The 26810-nt window shown below is 42.0% G+C and overlaps 1 protein-coding gene across 1 annotated transcript; it reads right to left on the bottom strand.

The window, feature by feature from the left end:
• Positions 1-24063, bottom strand: EXOG (exo/endonuclease G). Its single transcript, XM_090284520.1, has 6 exons — positions 23880-24063; positions 22592-22741; positions 18968-19107; positions 17136-17212; positions 15255-15369; positions 1-1225 (listed from the first exon to the last, which is right to left on the bottom strand). The coding sequence occupies exons 1-6, from the start codon at positions 24040-24042 to the stop codon at positions 764-766; spliced, it is 1107 nt and encodes a 368-aa protein (XP_090140646.1). The 5' UTR covers positions 24043-24063; the 3' UTR covers positions 1-763.
• Positions 24064-26810: the final 2747 nt, after the last annotated feature.

Here is a 26810-nt window from a genome sequence, read left to right as displayed (position 1 = left end):
TTTATTTCCTCACGAGTAAAAGGAGGACAGGGGTATTTATCTCAGAGGGTCGCTGTAAGATAACACCTGTAAAGCCTTCAGCTTATTATATAGAACACAGTAAGTGAGCAGAAAGTGTAGTTGTTGAGCGCTTTTCTATGAGAGAAATAGCAGGTTCCATGAGAGGAGGATCAAAAAGCAAACATACAGGGGTGAGCACACGTAGGCTCACATTTGTGAATATGCAAAAGAGCTTATTTTTGTATTAATATTCATTATTGTATTATTGAACAAACCACCGTGCCCCTACGTTTGCCAACCCCGGTATAATCCATGTGGTCAGGATAATACATGGAGGCTACGTATAAGCTATGTCTAAGATCAACGCGGGTCCTCAGGAAAGAAAACATACGCTGCTGGGTTCCAAGGACACTGAGCTGGCACATCAGACACTGCACGACTTGGAGACATGAAAATAAAACGCCTGCACATGCAATGCATTCAGAGGGACACACAGTGTCATCTTACAGACACAGCCCTCCTGTTAACCTGATACAAGATCAGCCCTTGACCTATAGGTGTTACAGTCTCCTTAACAATTAGTTCCCACGGCAAATAAAATAGTATCCAAAAAATTTTAGATCTTCCATCTTTTGGGGAGAAATTGAGTCTTAAATTTAGGATTTCATCTTTTTTTTTAAATAAGCAGAAGCACTAAAACACTTTAGCCGGAAGAGAGCATGCCGGCTTCAGTGCACATGGTGCCACACTTCTGAGACAAAAACTAGGAGGGCTTTCTCTCCAGGAGTCCTGCCTCCTCCTTTGCTTTGAGTTCTTCTAGTTTCTTCTCATAGCGATTCATAAAATAACCATCGGGTTCAATCCCTGCGTTCTTCAGGTTTTCCATGATCTTTTCCAGCCTGTGTACCGATCGGGCTCCCTCGATCTTTCTTGTGCTCAGGTATAGAGTGAACTCCTGGAAATCCAGGAGCTTACAGGTGTCCACAGAACAGATATTCCTGATATCACTAGTTCTATCCAACTGAGGAAAAAACAGCAGCCCTGACAATCTCTCCAGGTCCTGAAGGCTCACTTGGAATTCACTCAGTTGGGGTTGGAAGCCAATGGCTTCATTGGGCACCACGAAGGCCCCCAGTGCCAGCGGTTCAGTAGACGCCGGGCTTCTGCGAGCCAGGATCACCTTATACAGGTGCGAGGGGACCGCCACATTGTCCTCACCAATCACCTAAAAACAAAGCAGCCGTATTAGTGATGCTAATCTACGCTGGCAGTTCCCAAATTTTTCCTGAAAAGACTTCAGACACGTTTCTGAAAATGCACTTATAAGATACCCCATCCCAATGAATTTAAACTCAACTGCCAAAAGTAATAATAAACCTAAATATAGGTTCAGAAAGAAGATGAGTATTTAACAGGTAGATTCTGATCACATTCTTTAAAATAATGTCACCCAAAGAGCAGGGAGCACATTCTCGGCTCTGAGTGTAGGACAAAGGAGTGTGTCCTGGGTTTTTTAACGGACAAGAAAAGCTGTCATTTCCGCTTCGTCTCATAATCAGAACTTCTGGTGTTCTAAACATTTAAAGGTCAAAACCGCCAGCTTGGGAACTCCTAGCTCTAGAAATAAAAATACGGCCTTAGTTTATCAAATTCACTAGGGAGCTAAACAAATAGCCTGCAGAAAAGCAGCCAGACACACCACACTGGTATTCCTGCCGTCAGTACTGCCTAGACTGGGGCTCACTCTTTAAATTAAGTAAATGTAAATGCTGTTTGCTCAGAGGTTTGCACACTCGTGAGCCTGCCCTCAGACACAGAACTCCTAATGTGTCATCAAATCAAACATGTGTGAAAGGTACCCACACTGGGAAGAAGACAGAGCCAGGGTCAGGCCTGAAAGCAGCCTCACTGCCTGTGTGGGTTGGCTGTAATAATAAAGTAACATTGCTATGGAACGTTTTCAAATTTCCTTACAATTGGCTTAAAAGCCATATCTGTTTTCTGAAAAAGAAAAACAGAAAAACTGAACATCCATTTCCTTAATGGCCTCCAGGAAAAGGACACAATCCCACTGTGCTATGCGCCTCTCGGGCCCCTCCTTGGTAAGGCACCCCTTCCCGATCAAACCTCCTGGCTGCGGAGGCCCTGCCAGAGCCCAGGGAAGGAAGACGGGTGAGAGCTACAGAGGGCTCTTTGCTGCCTCTCCCAGGCTCCTACCTCCATGGCACACAGCCTGAGAACTCCGGGGCCATCTGCTGTCTGGCACACACGGAGGTCCCACTGCCAAGGCCAACTGCAGAGCTGCAGGGAACACCCATCACAATTTCTGCTACTAACTGTCTCTGAAGTTAGCGAAAATGGTTGGTCAGGGAGCAGTTTAAAGTTTATGAAATCCCACAGTCCATGGACACCAAATCCCCACCCCCCCCAACAAGTCATTTATGCAGCTGGGAGAAAAACATTCTCTTGCAGGCAAAAACATACTGAAGGTGACTTGTGGAGGCCTAGTTTGCCCAGAGATCGCCAACAGATGCTAATCCAGCAATGCAACTCAGAGGCCCTGTGCCCAGCACTGCTGGAAACACAGAAGAACAAGCTTGAAAGTCAATACCTGCTCTCAAAAAGCTTCCCACTTAGAGGTAGGGCAACACCCTCAGCTTTCCCTGTAGGCAGAACGTGGTGAGATGCTGACACAGAGCACGAGCCACAGCGCTAAGTGGGGAGAGGGGGAGCAGGGGAAGCCAGGGACCAGAACTGAGGGCACAGCTGCAGCTGAACCACTGTTCACAGGGGGGGCTTAAATGGGCTTCAAGTCTTCCGGGTGCTAGCTGGGGAGCCCACGGGTAGGCGAGTCCTTGGTGCCACCTGCTGGACACGCTCCATCACTGCAGCACAGCGCGCAGACTCCAGCTGCAAGCAGCCTTCGGGCGCCCATTCATGTGATTATTTCCTCTGGTCATGGGCTCTCTGTCTACAAACAATGGACAATTTTCACAAACAATTAATTGGTCATGTCCATTTGCTGCCACCCAGGGCTTCTAGATCCAGTTCATTAAATTCCAGCCCAAAGCAAATAAGTTCAACATTTTAAGATTCGTGGTTTTACCTCAAGGAAATTTTCAAAAACTCAAAATTGCTAGAGGACCTCTATTATCGCTTTTGAGAAACCAAAGAGACCAAGAAGCTCCTACTGATCACAAGGTGTGATTCTTCCCCTGACAACCTTCCCACAATTTTTCAGCAAAGAGGGATAAAATAGTAACTCTAGAAATGAAGAGAAAGACAAAAACTTAGCCACTCGCTCTCATTTCTGGGTCAGTCTGCTTTGTTCTCAGGAAGCAAGCAATCCTTAACCTAATACAGGAACCAGTCCTTTTTGGAAACTGAGAAAGCTCATTGTTTCTTCCTTGAATTGAAGACTTAAAAAAGAATCCAAAAGTGTTTTAGAGCTATCATCTTCTTTGTAGATAACTCAACCTACATAATAAATTTTTTCCACTTTTGGGGAAACATGAAGTGTTATCATAAAATGTTTCTAGAAACTACTAGGGTAGTGAAGCACGGTTCAGTGGACTCAAATCCTGGCTTTGCCTCTACGCTGTAAGACATGTACACAAGTATCTATTGATTCACAAAACACGTAATAACAATCCCAATGCTGCCCATTTCACAGGATAGTTACAAAGGTACGAAGACATGTTCGTTAAAGAAAAAGATCTTAAAATCTGCAAGACCATAATATTAAAAGCTATTTTTTTTTTTTTTTTTTGTCGTGTATGTCATTCAAAAGACAAGGATGCAATTGCATTTGGTACAAAAGATGGCTCTGCAGAGGGACAGAGGGGAAACACGGGATCGAGCAAGATCACGCCAGTTAAAGGCAGACACTGGGGGACCAGGAGGAGAAAGCAGGGTGGATGCACATGACGCCCAAAACAGAGGACGTGAAGACTTAACATGGGCAAGTCTTTGGCATCAGTAAGTCAGCAAAAACCTTTTCATATAAGATTTAGGTATAAAAAGTACTTCAGAAAAGAAATCTTTGCTCCTGTTCAAATACTAAAATGCACTGAACTCATCAAGATTGTAACAAAAACAGACTGAAATCGATGGGAGTGACTAGAAACTACAATATATGTGAGGTTACAAAGCCGTCACTCACTCGTGACTTGAAGTTATTTTTCGTACATGCTGGCCTGAGCGTGTTTCCTTCCATGCAAGAGACAGAAATGACCATTTGCTGCCCTGCCCCACCCCTACCCCCACCCCGACAACTCCATACACACATGCTGGTTCCGTGACGGAAGAGACTGGCAACAAGTCTGCTATTTTTCACGTCAACTATGCCTCAAGTGAAATACTAAGCAGGATCATGAGAAGAATACATGTACCTGCTAGAATCAGATACATATAAGATAACTGGTTTTATTCCTCTGGTAAGACAAAAAAAAAAATCAAAAAATAAAACTGTTGGACACATCAAAAGACCAAGTCCTAGTCATGCCAGTCAAGTGAAAGAAAAACCATGATAAGAGTGATAAACAGGGAACCCATACCTGAGAGTGAGGGGTGACAAGGTGTGGGAAGTCAGCAGGCATGTGGCCAGCCCCTCGGGTCACCCGTAAAGCCCCTGCAGGTGCAGTGCAGCACCAAACCCTAGGAGACAATGCCCCTCCCACTGGGCACCTGCTCTGTGCACTGGTTCTGGGCAAGGGCAGGGGAGGCTCCCAAGTCAGAGTAAAACAAGCACCCTTTTCCCAGCTGTCAATTCTACTTAGAGATTTAGGATGGGGGTAAGGAGAACCTTAACCAGTAAAATAATTTATTTTTTCAATTAAAAGACATGGAAATGAAAAGATTTGCCTAAAGATAAAAAAGGAAATTTCAAAAAGAAAATCACTCCCTGATCACTTAAATGATGACTCAAGATCCCTGGAGGCATGTTTTCAATACCGCCCCCCCCCCCCCCCCCCCCCCCCGCCCCCGAAGTTAGTGAGCGCTTGCTAAGTCATGCTGTGGAAGGAAAACACACTGTTAGGCACTTCTGATATTACCACCACCGAGTTGTAAGATCTGAAGCTCACTTTCTTGTCAGGTCAATTATAATGCTCAGGCCAGATCCTCAGGTATGTTTCGCTTGTCTGGAATCAATCTCTTCTGGAAACACGCACATCAGAGAAAGCACATGGATGACCTCAGCTATAATAAAGGGGGTGATTCTGATTAGACCCGTCAGATGACTCACTTCTGATAACATCACTGCTACTAATATTCCCTTAGGCTCACGCTCCCTCAAGTCCTATGATGCTGTGATCCTTTCCCCCATATCCTAACAGACATTTCTGCAGGGCCAGAAGGAATCCTCCTCTTGGCCCACTTTCTGTTATTTCTGCATGTTAGCAAATATCGCTTGTAACTGCTCTCCATTTACACTGTCTTTTACCTCCTGGCCTTAAGCTTCTGTGCGTGAGGAGCAGAGCAATCCCTTCACAGACTTCTGAGAGCTTCAAAGAACAATGCTATGACTAACTGGCCATTCTCATACAAGTAGACAGACCTATGTTTGCACCTCCCCTTTGACAATGACTAGCTACATGACTTGGACTTGACCCCTCAAAACCTCAATTTCCTTACCTATGAAAGAAGATAAGTACTACTTGTCTGTCAGGACTGCTGGTGAGGACTGAGGGAAACAGCATGCATGAGGCTACTTACACACTGTGGTATATATGGCTCTCAATAATACCAGGTCATTTGCTTAATTTCCTCCAAAGTATATACATGGTCTAGATGGGAAACTAAATAAATACCCTTACTTTTATTAGCTACATTCCCCTAAAAAAAGGTTCAGAGTATATTTTTAAATAAGTGGTAAATATTAAATGGCTGGATCCAAGAAAACAAAATGCTTCCAGGCATTCTGAATCGCCATACATAACTCCCTTGGAAACAGGAAGACACAATTCAAATCTCTGGGGCTGGGCAATACTGCGTTCCCTTTCTCAGCATCAGGACGTGGTTTTACCCACAATTATTTTATTAGAAATTGCTGGAAAACAGCCTGAGCTCTTCCTTTCTGAGCACTTAATGTTTTTACCACCTGGCCCCAACCACCCTTCCCCTTACTTCCGTCTCCGTCCTTCTATGAACGCTCCATCCCAAATGTCAGGAGATTACTGCTTCTCAGCAGGTACCCCCTTTTCCTCTCTTCTGTTTTCCCCGCATGTCTGTTTGCCTTAACCAAATCCTCCCAAGATTATATGTGCATGTATGTACATGCATACATACAAAGTTTTTGGCCCAACTAAATTATTAAAATGGTCAGCTCTGAGACAGTTTTTCCACTTTAATCTACTAAGTGGCATAGTTTGCTTTAGATATAGACATAGATATGCTAAAGATTTTAAGTTTAAAATTCTACCTGAAATCAAATTCAATCTGAAAAATTATGCCAAATCTAACAAAAGCTACATTAGTACAGAGAAACTGTTAGTGAAAAACATATAAAAGTAGATGTTACTTTGATATGATTCCAAGAATGAAAAACTAGAAGCCTATCCAGAAATAGATTCCTATTAGCATTCAACTTTACATACACATATCTTATACACAAACACGGTTATCTGCTTTCTTTATGATCGGGGTCTATAAATCTCGTTCTCAAAAACCATAGGAACATTGAAAATGGAGGAAAAAGGCCTTCCCAAATAGCAAACCACTAAGGGCAATAGAATCCACATACTTTTTTCCTAGGGCTTTCTCCACCCATTATAAAAGGCTAAAAATAAATGTGGTGAACACCCGTGACAAGCCAAACAGCAGACCGAGCACTCAAGAATCAACTTGTCATCCAGCTCTTGGTTTCTGAATACCAATCTCCATTCAAAGGAACGAGGGTTCCTCAGAAAAGTGGATAATCCTAGAGTTTGGCCAAGGTGAGGCTGGAAAACCATGTTATGTCAGAAGGTAGGAAATGTTAAAACAATGACGAGGATGTGTCAAAAGGACACAGGAGACAGCCTGATGGGACCCCCACTGGCCAAATACGGGAAAATTTGAGCATCAAAATGAATACACAGTAAATTGAGTGAAACTTATTGAAGAAAATAAGAATCCAAGAGTTCATATTGATAATAAATAGAAAGAAAAATCTCTTCCTCAGTAAATGTCAACTTATAAACATAGAAGGAATAAGAATTAGAAAATCGTCATCTGGCAACTATTGTAGCAACAACTGATTCAGGCAAGAATCATCAGCAGATGCTAAAACTAGCAGGTGAGGAGAATATTTACATGGTCTCAAAGTATTTCCACAGACTCCTAATTAATATCAAAGGGGAAAATGGTAACTGAGCAGCGAGTAAATTTGGAGGAGACCACCTTCGCCAAGCGATTGAAGTTCATGCCATCACTAATGGGACAAACCGACGCCATGAGCCTCCCCACGGGATGCACCTGTGCAGTGTTCTGCCAGAAACGACTGAATCTAATCACGAGGAAACAACAGACAGACCCAATTTGAGAACACACTGCAAAACTGGCCTGTATTCTTCAAAAATGTCAATGTCATGAGAGACAAAAGGACTGCAGAACTGTTTCAGATGAAAGGAAACCAAAGGGACATGACAGTTACATGCGATGCCTGACCCTGGGCCGCACCCCAGCTCACCCGCAGCGCTTCCTTCACTGCCTCCTGGGACACCATGCTGCTGACTTTTCCTCCCACCTCAAGGGCTGCCCCTTCTGTCTCCTTTGCTGAGCGAGCCTCCTCTTCTCGACCCACCTCCTCCGTGGTGCGGACCTCAGATCTGTTCTCTGCTGTCTGTACTCACTGATGCCACGTCTCCGCTGCTTTAAATGCCGTCTGTGTGCCGGCCGCTCCCAACAGCCTCTCCAATGAGATGCAAACCCAACACCTCCACTTGCACATCAGCAGTCTCAGATTCACACAGCCCATACACGACCCCTGACTTCTGTCCTCTACACCCGCGCGCTCCTCTCTGGCCTTCACGACCTCAGACTGAAAGCCTCGGTGTTACCCTCGACTCCTTCCCTCTTATTCTATTACTAATCCATCAGGAAGTCCTACCAGGTCTTCCCGCAAGGCCCATCATTTCTCACCACTTTCACCACCACCGCCCTATTCAAGTCATTATTATTTCTCATGCAGACTGTCCATTAGCCCCTAAAGTGATCCTCTATTTCCACCTAGTCTGTTCTTCACATACAGCAGCCAGCTTGGGCTTTATAAATGTAAATGGGATTATGCCTTCATCCTGACCAAAAGCTTACAAGAGTGGCCCATCTCACTGCCTCCCTCCATGATCTGCTGCTTTCTCTGTACATATGCGGCTCTAGTCACACTGGCCTTGCTGTCCCCTGACACACCAAGCTAAAGCTCACCCGTGTCTTGCACCTGCTTGAAAACTCTTCATATGGGGTAATCCATCATTTCACTTGGGTGTCTGCTCCACCTCACTTCCCCTGCGCGGCCTGTCCTTCCTTTCCCACCTCACTACAACTCCTTACCACGCCTCACTTTTCCATGTGGCGTTTTGCTGTGTATCGCCTCCACTGCCGTGTAACTTCCATGTAACATACAGCCTTGTTTATTGAGGTATCAGAAACACATAAAACAGCCACAGGTAGATCTTGGAAGCTTAATAAATATTTCCTGAATAAAAGAAAGGAAGAGAGGGAGAGCTGGAGGGAAGGAGGAGTGAGGGAGCAGACAAGTAGTTCCCTATGAGAACAGAAGTCAGACGGCTCAGAGAATAATGTCTCAAGAAGAAACTGATTTATCTTTTAAAAAATGGTGATAAGGTTAAATGATTTGAGTTAGAAAATAAACAATTACAATACACTGCCACCTTTACTTTCCACTTCTCAGTTTTTCATTGTTTGTGGTAATACTCATCTCAAGTGGCACAGCCTTAATGATACAGGATCATATCTACTTCTTTACAACTCCAAGCATACCGTCAATACTTAAGACATTCATAATCCCATAAATGCTGGTTTTATACTTTTAGCAGATGCAGGATTATAAACTCAATGACCAACAAGGGCTAAACAGGAAATGTGAATGGGTGAGAAGGGCGGGTGAGGACCAGGTAAACTGAAGAGCATGGGCCCCACCTAAGGGGAAAGGCTGCCGCTCTCACCTAGTGAGTTGTGCCCAGGGGAACACATGCCACGTATGATCAAGTCATCTGATGTGCTTAAGAGAAGCTAAAATCTGCATGTACGTGCCATCACCCAGTTATTACACATGGCCAACTAATTCAAAAACAACATACTGTGTGTGCCACATAAAGTCTCAGTTCAGGACCTCTGACACAGGCAAAGCTGGGACTCCACGACAGTAAACAAACATAAATGTAGACGCTAGTAACCTTGACCACGTGTAAGTGAGAGATCAAAAAGTTACATATATGATGTAAAGAGATGATGTAAAGTTCACCAAGAGAAGAACTAAAACTAACATGACTGGCAGAGAATGGAGGAGTGTGTTAAGTGAAATAAAAGAAATTTCATATATTCACAGAAAAAGCACCAACAGAGACTTAAAAATCGCTAAATCAAAATTGAGAAATAAAGCTCCGTCCGAAAATTCTGGGATATAGAAATAACACTAGAAGTACTAGAAAACCAGACCGCAGGCTTGGGACTAGAAGCGGGAGACTTTAACTTTCATCTTCTATTCTCTTCTATCATTTGAATTTCATTACGTCATGTACTTCTATGTTTTAGGTTTTCGTTATGATGAACATATAGTTTGGTAACATTAAAGTTTTGAACTGTAAATTCAAGGCTCATTAAAAGGTTGTTTAGCAATCATGGCTTTAATCCCACAAGGGAAAAAAACAGCATTCAATTTATGTTTAATACATTGAGGATAAGTACCTACTTTCACGAATTCTAACATATTTTTCATGAAACATAGATTCCAAAGCTTTAAAATTAATAGAAAGGTACCTGGTCTCTGAGGGTCTGTGGATGAGAAAGGAGATAAAAAGGAGTCTTAGAAATCACAGGTTCACGGGTACATGTACCAAAGAACACACAAAGCCCTGATCTGTATTTCTCACACGCCACATCAGCACGTCCACGACTGAAGCCACAGGGCTCAGAACAGTGACAGAGAGACTGGCGTCTGGGCCACCATCCAGTACCACCCACACATTATGAATCAAAGAATGGCTCTGGTCCTTGCGAAGCCTGCCCAGGCAGCAGCCAGATCTGCGGCAGGTTTGTCACCACAAGTAGTCCTACAATAAATGCCTTTCTATAGTAAAAACAAACAAACAAAAAAAAGCTTATCCTAAACCCAGAAACGTGTGGACTTCTTTAGCAGACTGTTCAATCAGAAGAATTTCCTACCTAGTAGGTTTATGATTAGGAGGAAGTCATTATTATTTTCAAGATTTTTTTTAAAGGATCTCACAAAGATACAATAAATGGTTGGGGAGTAAGAAGTGAAGCGGTAAGTAAACATGAGATATAAAAATAACAAAATTAACAGAAATAGATAATAAGGTAGCATAAGCTGAGTGTGACAGTACCCCTTTGCCTGTGATGTCCATTAGAAAAAAAAACCCCACAAACAAAACAAAGAAAACTTCCCAAACTGGTCTCCCCATTCCATGGAAGGGTATAACAGGTAATGTAACAGGTTAGACCACAGTCCACAGAGCATAAGTGACATATCACACGAATATTCAGAGAAACTCAGACATAGGTATTACCGTGTACCTAGCACCAGGCTTACTAAGTAGAATCCAAACTCACTAAGTTTATTCCAAGATAGGCTTCTGCCTATCCTTTTCACCGTATAGTCTACTCATTAATGCCCCTGCTCTGGCTACAAAAATCTGCACTCCAGCTGGGGCTTTAGACTGTGCCAACCTTGTGGTGAAGAGAGCCACCAGGAATACTGTAACCTGGAGCCCCCGGGTCTAGCCACAGACAGACATATAACATTATTTCATAAACTACTGGCAAAAGAGCCAAAACCAAGTAGGATATTTTAAAACAGCCAGGATAATAACATTAAGACTCTAATTGTTGTTGGTGGGAATGTTAAATGGTGCGGCCTTGATGGAAAACATTTATGTTACTTCCTCTAAAAAATTAAAACACAGAACTACCATATGATCCAGGATATGAAATACAGAAAAAAGGGGGAAAAGCAATCAAGAATGCAGTTTGAGGCATGTCATTTCCATTTCCATATGCCTTCCTCCCACATGAGAAGCACTTGAAGATTTGCCGAATTCAAGATATGTCAGTGTGAGCACGAATGAAATTTAGACATGGAAAACTAATGAGACAGGGTCAGAGGCCCAGAATCTGAAAGAAAAGATCTAAAACAAGACTATTATTCAAAGTAGACTCTTCAGGACGCTGATGCTGACGGCCCTCACAGGTTTCATCGCTAAGACAGGTCTCTGAAAGTCTCTTCAAGGCAACTTGAATATCACTCACTGAAACTATTTAGGAGAAGTGGTTAGTTTTATATATTCCAGTGTAATAAGACTTCTGGTATAGAAAAGACATATTAAAATGTATGTACATATTCTACGTTTCATTCTGAATTAATCGGAAATTCAGAATTTGCAAGAATAGCACACAGCAGATTCAACTGTTAACATTTTGCCCAATTTGCTTTATCCCTCTTTTTCTGTTTTTCTTTTCCCTAAATCTTTTGAAAATAAGTCATAGACACATCATTTAGGATATATTTCCTAAGAGCAAAGACATTCACTTACATAATCACAATATAATAATCAAAATCAGAGAATTTAACACTGATAAAATACAATTACCTAACCTACAGATCTCAAACGCGGCCAATGGCCCCAATAAAGTCCTTTTTAGCAACTTTTGTTTTGCTGGTCTAGGATCTCGTCTAAGATCACACAATGCATTTTGTTTTCCAGACTCTTCTAGTCTCCATTAACCTGGAACAGTTAGTTCCTCAGCTTTTATCTCTTATGACCAACATTTTTAAAGAATGCAAGCCAGCTGTTTCACAGACTGTTCCGCGATTGTGGTGTGACTGATATTTTTGCAGGAGATTCAATGTTATGCTTTTTTGGCCGATACGTAACAGAAGTGATACTGTGCACCCTCCTTTGTGCATCACACCAGGAAGCACCGTTAGTTTATCAGTATGTCCTGCTATGGCAATACTTACCAACCCTGATCACTTGGTTAAAGGGGAGTTTCTCCACTGTAAAGTTATCATTTCTTGCTTTATTATTAACAAGTAATTTGTAGAGAGATACCTTTAGATATATTACCAATATGTATTATGAATAGGATATATATATATCCTAGTGGCATAAATAAACCTAGTAATATATATAAACCTAGTAAATGAAAATTTTATGAGGAATAGGACATTATAAATAGGATATATATTCCTATTCATAACACATATATGTCCTATTTACTAGGTTTAGCATCCATAATGATTCTTGTCCGGAACACATTACTGTAATGGTTGCAAAATTATTTTTCTAACTCTTTGATTCTTAGAGATTGATTAGTTGACATTCGATGGTAAGCTTTACCTTTTACCCATGTATTTACTTATTTATTAAAAGTTTGGGTTCTTGTTTAATTCAATAAGACTATAAACCATTTCATTTTGCTATAATATGGTTCCAGACACAGTAAGTTGGAAGTCCTTCAAGCTGATTTCTATGTCCGTTTTGACATGTCTTCACCACTTGTTTGAGTACTTCCTTGATTTCTGGCACAAGATGGTCCATTCTGTACTTTCCCGGTACCAGCCCTGGAATCAGCCATTCTCCAAGTGATGGGTTCTTTCAGCCGGAGATTTTTTTTTCAAAACCAAGATCTAGTCTCAAGGTACACTCATTGCTAATAATGTACCACTGCTTCTGGGCCCTTCAGGCAGATATGTAATATATAATATTTTTATAAGTTATTTTTTAAAGTTATCCAACTTAAAATAATATACTTTCTACTACAGCATCTGGCCAACACATATTTAGAAATACACACACACACAGAGACTATTTAGTGAAATGTTCTTAAAAACGGGTTAATTTTTCCTTTTAAAGTTTGTATAAATTTTTCTTCTACTACACAGTAAGCTAGTCATATAAATCTTTCAATTATATGAAAAAAAGCACATTTAGAACTGTAACTTGATCACTTAAGGTTTAGAAGTCAAAGGCAAGAGAACCTATTTTCTAAAGGTAAAAGTAAAGAGGATTTAACAAAGCTCAAGAATTATTAATAGTTGAAAAATAAAAGAATAGAGGGAGCTGAAATTAAATTAACAAGTTGATCAGAGGAGAGATTAATCTGCTTAAAATATTAACACCTGCCCTGGCTGGTGTGGCTCAGGGAATTGAGTACTGGCCTGCAAACCGAAAGGCAGCTGGTTCAATCCCCAGTCAGGGTACATGCCTGGGTTGTGGGCCAGGTCCCCATTTGGGGGCGTGTGAGAGGCAACCGAATGTTTCTCTCACACATTAATGTTTCTCTCCTCTTTCTCCCTCCCTTTCTCTCTCTCTAAAAAATAAAATCTTGAAATATTAACTCCTTTGCCACTCCTTCACTCCCGTAATAATTACTGGAATACTCTGAGGGTATGAGCACCTATGTGAACCCCCCAGATACTTACACATCACTGCACATCTAATCCAGACAGGCTAACAGCAAGTCAATGGAACAGAATATTCCAATTTTCCAAAAGAGAAAATTGTTTTTGTTTTCCTAAATCTGTTTCTCAGGTCAAACAATTTTATTACAGACTCCTTAAAGTAACCATTTAACCTAACCAGAGCTGAGCTGGGTGTTCCCTCTAAATACACCTCCTCTTTGACTTAACCCTTCCATCCCTCTTTTTACTTACCCTAGCACCTCTTCCTTCTCACCCGCCCTCGGTCCCTACCCTCTGTGGAGTTCGGTGTATCAATTCAGCCACCCTCTTGGCAGAATCCTCGATCTGAGACATCAGTAGATGTCTAAAGTTCTCACACCACTCATTATACCCTCTTATAACTTAAATCTTTCTTTCAGTCTGTAAAGTTCTCAACTATCTTGAATGTAAAAAAAAAAAACCTTCATCAACCTGACCGGTGTGGCTCAGTTGGTCGGGCATCATCCTGCAAAGCGAAAGGCTGCCGGCTGGATTCCTGGTAGGGGCACACGCCTGGGCTGAGGGGCCCGTTGCTGGTTGGGGCGCACGTGAGAGGCAACCAATCGATGTTTTTCTCTCACACATCATGTTTCTCTTCCTACTCTTCCCATTCCCTCCCCCTCTCCCAAATAATTAAATAAATTTAAAAAGCGTCATCTTTTTAAAAAGTTCAATAGTCTAAAAGAAAGCTTTTCCTCCCATTTACGCAGCTCCTGTGCTGCAATCTGGATGTCATCTGAACTTTTCCCCTTCCTCACCCCAAACATAAATTCGGGGTTACCCTTTCCTGTTCTCCCATATCATCCTCACTCCCCACTGCCCGAGTTCAGCCTCGCGTCTGCTCTCCAACGGCCTTACTGCAGTAACGCCCCAACACACCTCCTTGCCGCTAACCCCTCCTCCAAGCGCCCCCTTCCTCATCAGCTGCTCTACAGTGCCGCCAGAATACGCCTCATAAAACCTGGAACAAACCACGTCCCCCACGCCTAAAAGGAACCTATGACCTCTCAGTGTTTACAAATTAAAAACCGAGTCTTCTTGGGATACAAAACACTCCCTTACCTGGCCCCGTCCCACCTGCCGTCCACCTTGGGCCACCCCCACGCTTTTGTTCCACAAGCTCCAGTCTTTCTCCAGCAGTGACACCTGAACCTCAGACCACGATGCTGCCCAGCAATGCCCCGCGCTCCTACCGCTCTGTCTTCCAGCACTGCCCCAAGTCCCCCCGACTCAGTTTATGCTACTCATCCGTCTAGCTCAAGCTCAAAAATCTTTCCCTCTGTTGAGCCTTCCTGACCCACACAGATAGGGTCGGTCAGCCCTTTCTGACACCACTTCTTCTGTGTATTTATCTCCAGTACAGCACAACCCACTTGAACACAATTAATAACATGTCTGTCTCCCTTTGTAAACTGTGTGTGCCTTGAAGTCACTGGTTGCTTTTTAACCCATCACTATGTCCTTTATGCCTGTCATCCCAACAGGTATTCAATAAATGAAATAAAAGGTAGAAGAGAGGAGATTACAATCTCATGCAAATAGCTCAAGTCTGGATGTTGAAACATGTCCCTACCTCGTAGCTAACTACTTTCTTTCCATCGCTTCCCGTCTGAGCCAAGGTCAACGGTCCAGACACGATCCAAACATCTTCAAACCTCTCTGTCAGTTCTCGACAGTACATTTCTATTCTGAAAAACAAAGAAAAAAAAAAGTATGATATTCTCAGGCTTAAATGTAGAAAAGAAGCAAGCCAAATCAATGCCCAAGGAAATATGCCAAAAACAGTGATCTAGAGAAATTAATATAAGGGGAATATGACACAAAATGTTATAAACATGTAAACAATGCTTTTCCCAGTTTACTGCACAAAAAAACTTAAAAATCACACACAGTAATACAACCGTCTGCATTTTACTGTGTACATTCCATGAACATTTTAGAACTGAAATTTTGTTTTCTCCCCTATTTTTCTATGCTGTAGTTCTCAAACTTTTTACAAGAATTATATATCATTCCAACACGTTGATATCTTCTAATTTTACAATCCCTATTGTGGGACAACTGGGTTTGTCCTAACATTTCTTATGTAATGCAACATTGTATTAATTCCTTGGGGTAGGTTTCAAGAGCCAGAATTACTTTATTGAGTATTTTAATGACACTTCGCTATACGTAATACTAATATTCTCAATGGAATTGTCCCAATTTACTCTGTAAACTCCAAAATGGCACAGCAGTTTCACAACCATCTTTACCATACTGGGATTTCACACTTAACAACTGTTTTTGCTAACTTGCTGGATAAAAATGGCAAGCAGTTTCAGGAGGCACTTCCTTACACTGCAGCTGAAAGCGGCTATGAGGAAACAGTACACGCCACCATTCCTGCTTCCTTACCTAAAAAGTAAAGTCAATATTCCATATTACGGCATATGTGCCCAATAACAACGTAGTTTTCCTCCCCAAAATATGTCCCTTAGGAAAGAAGAACGTTATGTGCTTCCACAGGTATGCAGTCACACAGAATATGAAAAGGAAACTACAGGAAAAGTATCCCAGATGTCCAACAAATAATTTCCAAGCGGGGAAAAAAAAAAAAAAAAGAAAAAGAGGGAAACCTACAGATTAAAAGGGACTGAAGAGAAGTATCACCCAAATCTACATGTAGACCTTGTTTAAATCCTGACTCAAACCAATGAACAACAAAATCAATCAGGGAAATTTGAACACTGATTGTGAAATTGGCAATAAGGAATTACTATTACATTTCTGAGGGGCAATAACAGCACCATGGTCATATTTTAAAAGAATCCTTATCTTCTAAAAATATATGTTGAAATATTAAAATAATACATCTGTCACCTGCAAAATCTGAGTAGGGGGCAGGGCATGTAGACAAAACAAATGTGGGCTGTAAGTGGTAAGTGATAATTACTGAAGTCTTTTCTAGTGTGCGGGTGCTCTCTTAATTACTTTATTTTAAACCACAAAAGTACTGTTTGGGGAAAATGCAACAGCTTGAAACAACCTCAATCAGTCTTCTGATTGGGGATCTCTTTAAGCATGTAAGTGATTTAAAAACTGGTTAATGGTTATTCGATTGTACCAAAAATTTTAGCTCAGCAACTTTTGGAGTACAAGTAGAGAAAAATAGTGCTCTCTGGACATATTCAAAAACATTTTATGCCTCAGTAATATTTTTAGTTTCTTCCAGAATTTGACTTCTGACCAGTAGCAAACGTGATCAAAAGGGCTGGCTGTTTTGCAGTCTGTACTCCCCTAGAAAACTATACTCCTGAAATACAGCAAAGAAAACCAGTCCAAAGTACTCAATGAAGTACTACCTTCAGTAGTGACAGCTTTTGAAAGACAAAGACACAGTTCATTAGCAGCCAGTCCATTCTCCTCATATCATGTCCCCCACACAACCCCATTTTTAAAACTCACTCCTCACCTGTTCCAATATCCAGCATTATTATCAAAATTCTGAGGCACAATATTAGAAAGGTAAAAGGTTTCAGCCATCGCTTTCTGTGAAAAGAAATAATAGTAACTTGCACTGAAATGCCTTCCCCTTGGAGATTTTACAAAGCAGATACAGAAAACCAGTTCCTTATTCATACATCAGCTCTAGACAATTACAGTGACTATTTGTTCTTGTTTTTTTAAAGATTTTATTTATTTTCAGAGAGAGTGGAAGGGAGGAAAAGGGGGAGAGAAACATCGCTGTGCAAGAGAAACATCGATGGGCTGCCTCTCACACACCCCCAACTAGAGACCTGGCTGGTAACCTAGGCATGTGTCCTGACCAGGAATCGAACCAGTGACCTTTTGCATTGTGGGATATTGCCCAACCCACTGAGCCACTCTGGTCAGAGCAGTGACTGCTTGTTTAGATAAATGAAAGCCATAGGACAGAAAGCTCAATGATTATTCAAAATAAGGACTATATCAAATCAAGCAGATAGGTGTGCTTTCTTCATAATTTATAAAATTCAAACCTATAGTGTAGACTCTAAGAAAATAAGTTTCCAACATGAAGTTAAAGGGTTGTAAGTAAATTCTGATTTTCAGCCTCTGCCAAAGAGTTTTTCAAAGGTCAACTTTCAAGGATTTTACTTAAATAGTACGAGACCAACATAATTAGTTCAAAAGTGGCAAAAAAATTTTCTTGTACTGGCCACTGCTCGTTCATTCATTTCGCACTTCTGACCCATAAACACAAAGCTGTGTACTTCCTTTCATGGATCTGCACGAACTGTCAAAAGCTACCACTGCCTTCTCTTCAGTGGCTCTCACCCTGGGTTGCACATCAAAATGACCCAGGGACCTTTGAAAATATTGATGCCTCAGTTCCAGGCCCTAGAGTTTCTGATTTAACTGCTCTGGGTTACAGGTCTGGGCATCAGGGATTTTTAAAACCTTCCCAGGTGCTTATAAGTATCCAAAGTTGAAAACCAATATCTTAATGATGATAATCACCAATAACTCATAAGTGTCAATGTCATAAAAGACATTTCTCTATTTTTTGGCAGAGAAATTATCCAAAATTAAAAGAAGACTAGAGAAAGGACAACTAAATGTACTATGTGATTCATAACTGGATACTGGATCCAAAACAAGCTATAAAAATAATTGGTACTGGAGCTGCCAACGTTTGAAGAGAAGAAAGGTAGAAAAGTAGGTAGGGGGAAAAAAAAATAATTGGTACTATTTGGCAAATCTGAAATGTGAATTGTATATATTATTGTACAAGAATACAAAAACACAACTGTACACATTTCTTGATATAATGATATTCCTGTCATATCTACAAACATCCTCATTCTTAAATGACATAATCTCCTAAGCAATCTATTTTGGAATGAAATGTTATGATATCTATGATGGTTAAAGTTGTATATTTACATATATACATGTGTATGCACATGTGTGGGTATATGTATATATATTATATATGAATACACACATGTAAAGTAAATATATCAAACTGTGCTTGCTATACTCTCTTTTCAACTTTTCTACAGGTCTGAAGTTCTTCAAAATAAAAGTGAGGGAGTAGCTTCAGGTCCTATTGGCTTTCCAGTTCCCTTTTACATAGCATTAGTTTTCCTCATTCAACCTGTTTTAAAATGTCTCAGCATCTGAGAAAAAAAAATATTAAAGTCAGGAAGAAAAATACAAAAATGGAGTCTAGAAATTCTCAAGTTTTAAGGTTTGGCTGCTAGGTTTTTAATCCCCAAGTCCCATGGTACAATACCAACCCCTCTCCCAAAATATGCCTACAGATGAAAATTTGTTATTTCCTGCTGGGGCCATGTGTCCTCGTGACCACCCACTTCCAATATAGTCCTTGTTGAAGGCACTGAAGTTTGGAGGGATGCTGGGATCAGGCTTGAATTTACAATCTTTTCTGTCTGCGTCACCTGAAGAAAAACACACAAAATAGGTAAGTTTTCCCAGGACAAATATCCCTCGTGATTCTCTAAGCAAGGCGAGCTGGCTGCTCTGGCCAGTAACTCTCTGAGCAGCTAGCAGTTACTGGCTGCATGCATGTCTCAAGTTCCTGGGATAGCTGAGATACTCCATCTGAATTTAGCAAGGACTAGTCTAGGAAAGAATGCTTTTCATACAGTGTAGCTATCTCATATACTTTTGTCTCTGGCCTTTCAAGTTAAAGGGGGAAAAAAATTCCCAGGACAGTATTTACATAAAAACAAGGACCAATCAAATAGCTAAACTGTTTTAAAAGCTTAGATACTGAAAAACTCTTGCTTTTTAAAAAGACCCCCATGTATTGTATTTTGTACAACTGTATTTGCCACGAGTTTGCATGTACTGAAACGATGGATATATATAGACACAAAACAATTTGTTCTGGGCAGGCACCGCCTAGGGGACGGGGAAGTGTCTCTGGTATCTTACTGCCTCTTAAGCCATGACAAAACAAATACTTAAGTTATGAGCTCAATCCAGAAAAACGCTGAAATAAAACATCTGAGTATCACATAGGAGAGACGAAATCTCAATTTTACTTATATTCTGAAACCTCCAGAATAGTCTGCCATACTGGACATGAGCAAATCCTAATACTACATTTCCTAGTCATTAGGACAGATCCTGTTAAGTTACAAAAATTATGAAAACAAATGGAATATACCCAGGCTGCTACTCAAAAAAGTGTAAAATGAAGATCAATAGTTACTGATTCTAATGTTGTTTCATTCAGCCAAGAAAAAAAAAAGTTAAATTATTAGATCCCAAGGTTCAGAGTAAAGTATCTAATATCGTACCTTGCTTTTTAGAAGCTTCATAAAGAAAAAGTAACTGTTAATACAGAAGAATCATTAGTAAGCTTCCCCAAGTATCACTACTATTGGAATCACTTCCTTGTATGCCTGGTTATCTCCGCCTGCTGCTCACTGCCCTTGAAAAATCATTTGTGGGAATTTCTAAAGGCCTAGGACGAAGATGCCTTCCTGGAGAAAGGATATAAATTGACTTCTCTCCAGTGTCTGGAGGCATCAGCATTAAACGAAGCTCAGGACTTCAGCTTACTTGATCTATCAGGCCACGACGTGGCTTGAGGCGACAAGGCTGTATGCTAGCCAGTTTGCAGAATCAACTTCTCCAAAACAAGCTTTTTATTTTCCCTTTTGATCTTTCTGTGCTTGGAGCCAAGACAACTTTCCATGTAATCCCCTATGGTGGGCAGGCAAGTTAGTTCCGGTTCCCTCTTCCCTGAGGATACAGCTTGCTAAGGTTCCAGGTTAATGTTGGGAGGATCCCCTATAACAGTCTGTCTTGGGTGAACCCTAGGTCTTGCCTTCTTTGGTCCCTCTCACCCCGGAAAGGCTGTGGAACCAAAGGCACTGTGGCTTTGGTTTGCCAGGACTGCCCTTACTTACCTCTCTGAATTCTGGCTTTTCTCCAAATATTAGCCTGGAAGTTCTCCACTCATGTTGGCCTTCATTTTCGTGTGTGTGTGTGTACGTGTGTGCGTGCATGATTTTTTAAAATATACTTCTTACATACCACTAATAACATTCTTGTTTTTAGCAGGAGAATTAGTCTGATTAACTTAGTCTGTCATTCCTAAAAACAAGACGCTTTACACTAAAATCAAGTCAATCACAGGTATATTCCTTCCTGTTTTCAAACAACAGTAACTGGCTCTATTTTATCTCCTCAAAATTACGCAGTGCCCAGGGTTTATGGTAAGAAACTCAGTGCTTTTCTTACAGACCTCTGCAAGAAATAACTTAATAGCAGGATAAAATTAGTAAAAGTTAAAAGTCCTTACAACTTGGGAAAATTTTTGCATTTACAGGAAACTCATTAGGCTTGAGACTAAATCAGTTTCCCTTGATGTAAATTTACAATCAAGTCTCGACTGCTCTGATGAGTTTAAACCTACATCAGTTTCCCTCAAGCTGCAAGCACATGCCCAGCCTCCTGCTATTCTGCTGGTCAGTGTGCACTCCGTAAAGGCACAGTCATTTTAATACCAGCATTTGTATACAAAAACAGCACACATCGTAAAGCAAAGGAGATACAGCATTCCCTCTCTATATCATGGTTCACTTATCACGGCCTCACCATATCATATCGCAGGATTTTTAAAAATACTATATTTAATTATTTATCGCGGATTTTTCACTATATCACGGGATTTTGCAGTACTATATACTATGTTGTTAAAGTTACGTAGGTTTAAGAGTATAGAATAAATAAATGTAAGGTTCCTAGTTCGCAGGGGGGTCTGGAATGTAATAGCCGCGATAAGTGAGGGAATACTGTATCATCTGAGGGCCATATAGCAAATGAGAGGCAGATAATAAAATGAGAATAAAAGAACTATGACAAAAGGTACAGATCAACTCAAAAAAAGAATATCCCAACTGAAAATAGTAAAGAATAATTCACGAAGAAATAATTAGCAAAATATCAACCCTCACTGGCAACCAATAAACTTGTCAGCTATTAAATCGGTAAAGCCAAATAATGGCCATTATGAATAAGCGTTGGGAGAGACAGGAGTGTAAATAGACATAAACTACCCAGGAATCAATCTGACATCAGATATCAAGCTCTGGTCATCTGAATGGCAGGACTCTACCAAGACGTAAGGACACACAGACAGATTGAACACACTCACCTACCTCTCCAGTCTCAATTCACAGCCCGTCCACCCTGGCTGAGGCCACCCTGGCCTTCTTTTAGTTGCCCAAAGGAACAAAACTCTTCACACTGGGGCCTTGAAAGATGCAACTGCGCTTTTCTCTCTGCCTGCAATCCTCTTCTCACCCAGCTCCTCTGCCTAGGTAACTGCCTAGGGTAACCCTTCCGGCCACTGTGTCAGGGAAGCCTCGCTAATCACAATCTGGTTCTCCTGTAACAAGCCCTCATACTCTTGACCATTCCTGAATTACACGAACCCGAGGTGCAATCGCTTTTCCTTCAGAAGGGTTATCACCAGCTGTAATTATACATTCACGACTACTTGTTTGATAGGCCAACCCACTCCCACCCCAACTCCAAGTTCTATGGAGGCAGAGAACATGTCCTCTGGTCACTGATAAATTCCCCAAGACGTAGCACAGTGTCAGACACATGGCAGGCACTTAAAAGTATCCATGGGGCTAATGAATGGATGGTGCTCACTGCAGCAAGTTATGAGAGAGCCTTCAACTCATGTGTCAAGATACAGATCCTCTCAGCCCCAAGACAGCCAGGAAGGGTCTGCGGCACCCTGGATGCCAGGCAGAGTCCATCCATTTATCGAGTGAGCCACACAAACATTATTTTCTAAATGTGCTGTAATGTGAAAAAGGTTGAGACGATCAAGAATGCCCCTTGTTCTAAATTTGGAAATGTCTTTCATCAATGCCTTCACTTCTTACCACCTACCCATGATCTTGCTTTTGGATATATGTTCAAGAACCCATCTAGGCACCCGCTTTGACTGGTCATAAGACAAGGCATGATTAGTGTAAAACCTAGTCTCTGTTCCAGTTAAAGGAAATCCAAATCGTCCCAAGACAGCCTTTTCCGCAGAACCTAAAAATGAAAAAAGGGGGGAGAAAACAAGTCATATCGTTAGTGACTCTTACTAGGAACAAAACATTGTAAGGAAGAGGGTAAGACTTACAAAGGACTGGCTCAAAAAATCTAATCGACAAAGAGGTCTCATTTTTGCAATGTCTTATAACACAAACAAAAGAGTCAGTAGACGAAATACTGGTAGTGCCTATAATCAGTTATATAGTATTATCAAGATAAACTGCAGCTATCTCATTCGCTTTTAAATAAGTACCCGATCTGACTGGTCTTGCACATCGAAATTTCAAATCTCTGCCCCACCGAGTACTTGCATGTACAAAAGCAGCAACGGACCAACTACTGTCATACGAGTCATGCTATGATTGAATGAGAAAGCGCCACCCAACTCACTATGTTTTTAAGAACTCGTGTGGGGACTAAAGCATAGCCCTTTTAAATTTCTTAAAAAGCCCAACATGCACTGACACTCTGCCACATGGCTCTGGCATGGTAGCAGCAATGTGTGCTGCAGCAAGACAGTGGGAGAACTGGTTAGTTTTCCTAGTGGGAGAAACCAAGTCCGCACCCTCCGGGGTACCTAGTTCTCTTGCTCAACGCCAAGAATCAGAGGGGCACGTTAAATGAGCAGGTCGGGGAGAGGGTGAAATGAGCATGAGCTCATCTTCTTTGTCAAATATAAGGCACCCCTGGGCACGTGAGGATGGATACACTTTCAAGAAGGGCGAGCCGGCAGTCTTCATCTGAACCATGATAAAATGAGACGAAGTCACTAGTCTGCTAAAACCGTGTATCAATTCATTCATTCATCCGTACTTCCTGAACGTCAACTATGGTCCAGGTACCGTGCAGCGATTACGGTGGAGAACAAACCAGACTTGGCCGAAGCTCGTAGGCGTTAATAATCCGGTGGCGGGCACAGACATTATAAATACTTTGGGAGCAGACGAGTATGAAAATTAAGAAAGTAGATGGGACGTGGGGAAAGGAGACAGAGCAGGGAGACTGCAAACGCCCCAAACCACGGCAGGGGCGAAGGAAGAGAGACGCGCTTGGAGGAATACGATCGATTCATGCCAGAGGTGGGAGCCCGGGCCGGACACCTGGGTCCCGGAAGGGAAATTGGACCCACACTTACCTTCCGGCTCCCTCACCGCTAAAGCAACCTCAGCGCCCTGACTCCGGAGGAACTGCAAGGCCGTGAGCCCGGCGCCCGCGGCGCCCACTACAGCTCCGGCCACGAAGCCCCTTAAAAAGCGCTGGGAGCCTTTGAAGCGGAAAGCGAAATTCTTGGCAGCCATCTTGTCCGCGGTACCTGCCTTTGGCTGCGGCGCATGGGCACACCGGCTTTGACGCCTGTAAGCCAATCACAACCGCGGGACTCAGACACGCATGCGCAGCCTGAGATTCCCAGGAGACCCGGGAGGCTCGGAATGCGAAGGCACGCCCTCTCCGGGGAGGCCCTCGCACGCCCCCTGGTGACACATCTGGAGGCCCAAGCGCATCCCCCATCACCGCTGGTCCACTTGACCAGGTGACGGATGGGGGAGCGTGACGTCTTGAAGGCGCAGGAGTGTGCATACACAATCCTGAAGAAGAAAAATACCTGTAGTCCAGTCCTGCTTAATAGGTGAGTAAACTACTTGTACACGGTTACACTAAGGTCCCCAGAGCCGAGATTTCAACTCGTCTGATTCCAAAACCTGTGCCCCATCAGATGTCCTCGTGACACCTGGCTTTGAAGTCACGTGGTATACAAATCATAACTTATAAAAATGGCTTTGTACCTCTTAAGGAGTTCCTTGGCAAGACAGTACTCCAGGATGGCTCAGGACCCTAAATCGGAGCGCAGGGGTTTAGATCCTCCCCCGCCCCCAATCACTTTCCACGTTGGGTGTATTGCTTCACCCTTCTAGGTTTCCGTTTCCTCTGTTTAAAATGGGAAAGCAATACTTAGACCGCAGGATTTTTATAATTAGAGACTAACCACGTTAAAACGTTTAGAGAAGAACCTGGGACATGTCGCTCTGTAAATATTAGCAATTTTTATATAGTCATCTCTACTTTATCTTGATAGAAAATCCAGCTTGCTGACAATGTTTTATGTTTTATGCACTCCCACTCACAAATAAACTAGTCTTCTTCATTTTTCAGCACAATTCCCCACATTCCATGTGGACTTAGTTCATGAAAGAGGCCATCTGTAACATCCAACTGAAAAAGTATAGATACTGTTTTGACAGTTTCGTGGCTCCATGCCTCCTCCTCACGAATACCTCCCCAGAAGTCATTTTGAATAATCCCCTGGGCCTCTGACCCTAATTGGTTGAAGTAGGTCAACCAGAGTCTTTCCAGGGATTTTGGATATGGAATTCTTTCCAGGTATCAAGGTTGTGACCTGTGAAACTCTGGCACTGTGTACAGCCTTGTTTCCTGCTAAGTAGACAAAGGAGCTGAGGCTTCTGGCCACACTGAACTAACTGGAGGAAGAAAGGCTGAAACACGGTGAAGGCCTGCAATGCTGTGGCCCCAGGTTCTAAGGCTCCTTGAGCCCAGATGCATCCTGCCTCTATGCAAGGCTTGACTGGCTGCTGGCCGCTTGCCTCAGGATCTTTCCAGTAAAGCCCTCCTCCCCTGGGCGCAAATCATTTGCAACCATGTCCTGACAAATACTACCAGGCAACACTGACCAGTATCCATAGGTTTCAAAGGTACTTTGGCAGCTTCCTCTAGAATTTACTAAAATACACACATTCACTTAAGAAGTGTTTCTCCAAGACCCTCCTAAGTGGCATACTTTGTGCTAAACACTAGAAAGATAAATGGCAGGTGACTCTTCCTCATCTAGATCCTGTACTTGGAAATAGTAAACCCCACCCATGGCCCCAAGACGTCAAGAATTGGAAGGGCAACTTGACTTTGGGTAGGGTACTTCTCTCTCTGGGCCTGTTTGCCCACTTTTAAAATGAAGGGAACGGGCCCTGGCCAGAAAGCTCAGTTGGTTAGAGCATCATCCCCATACACCAAGGTTGCAGGTTCAATCTCCGGTCAAGGGCACACAATCTCTGGTCAGAAGCAGCCATTAAATGCATAAATAAGTAGAACAAATCGATGTTTCTCTCTCTCTAAAAATAAAAGAATTAATTTTAAAGTAAAATAAAAATCAAATGAAGGGAGTGGACCAGTAGTTTTTAAACTGTAACTAGGGGACCCCTAGCGTTCCACAGGGGTACTTGAGATGTAAGGGAAGGCAGGTTAAATGGCCCATAAGCCCTCTCCCATTTGCTCACTTGGGCAAACCTGCTTTTTACAAACCAGCTTCTGTGTCCAATTGCTTTTGGTGAAAATATTCCTTTGCTGAAGGTCAAGTTTGACTAGATGACCCACCAAATGACTCCTACAGTCCAACCTTCCAGCCTTTCTAGCTCCAAGGTTCTCATTTAAAAATAAGCCTTTTGCCTTCCTCTCCTCTGTGCTCAGAATTAGGGGCACTCGCTAATAAAAGACAAACTTGCTAAATCCGAAATAACAAAATAAACCAAACACTGGACAACCGCTGCCGAAATGAAGGGCTCCTTCATCAGAATTATTCCCCAAGAATTCCAAGCAGGTTATTTAATCCTCACAATAAAGGGTAAATAAAAGGTATCAACCCCACCAAGATTCAAAGCTGGTGTTTCTCCCCTTACCAAATATTAGTCACAGAACAAAAAAAAAAAAAATCATTTTTATGTTACTGCAGAAAGCAGTGAGGTGGTTTTGGGGGGCTTTTCTGTTTTTGGTTTTGTTAGGTAGTAGAGACTACCATTATTTTATTAGCAGGGAATCATGTTTCATTTTGTGAGATAAGAACTCCATAATATGACACCTGGCTTGCTGATTCAGATCTGCGGTGGTGCCTCGGAACTTTTTTTTTTTTTAGTTGACTTTAGAGAGAGAAAAGGAAAGAGAAAAACATCAATTTGTTGTCCCACCTACGATGCACTCATTAGTTGATTCTTGTATGTGCCCTGACCAGGAATCAAATCTGCAACCTTGGCATACCAGGAGGATGCTTCAACCAACTGAG

This window comes from Furipterus horrens, unplaced genomic scaffold (assembly GCF_987537825.1).
Source record: "Furipterus horrens unplaced genomic scaffold, mFurHor1.1.pri manual_scaffold_7, whole genome shotgun sequence".
In the NCBI taxonomy this organism is placed as follows: Eukaryota; Metazoa; Chordata; class Mammalia; order Chiroptera; family Furipteridae; genus Furipterus; species Furipterus horrens.
Note: the sequence above shows the minus strand (reverse complement) of the source record. Positions and strands in the feature narration are given on the sequence as shown.

Bases quoted from the DNA above. Each gene is read 5' to 3' on its own strand.
- EXOG (XM_090284520.1), bottom strand. From the start codon at position 24,042: ATGGCTGCCAAGAATTTCGCTTTCCGCTTCAAAGGCTCCCAGCGCTTT. The intron at 22,742-23,879 runs GTAAGTGTGGGT...TTTCATTTTTAG, and splicing joins AGCGGTGAGGGAGCCGGAAG to GTTCTGCGGAAAAGGCTGTC. The intron at 1,226-15,254 runs GTAGGGACATGT...CTTTGTTTTTAG, and splicing joins AGAAAGTAGTTAGCTACGAG to GTGATTGGTGAGGACAATGT.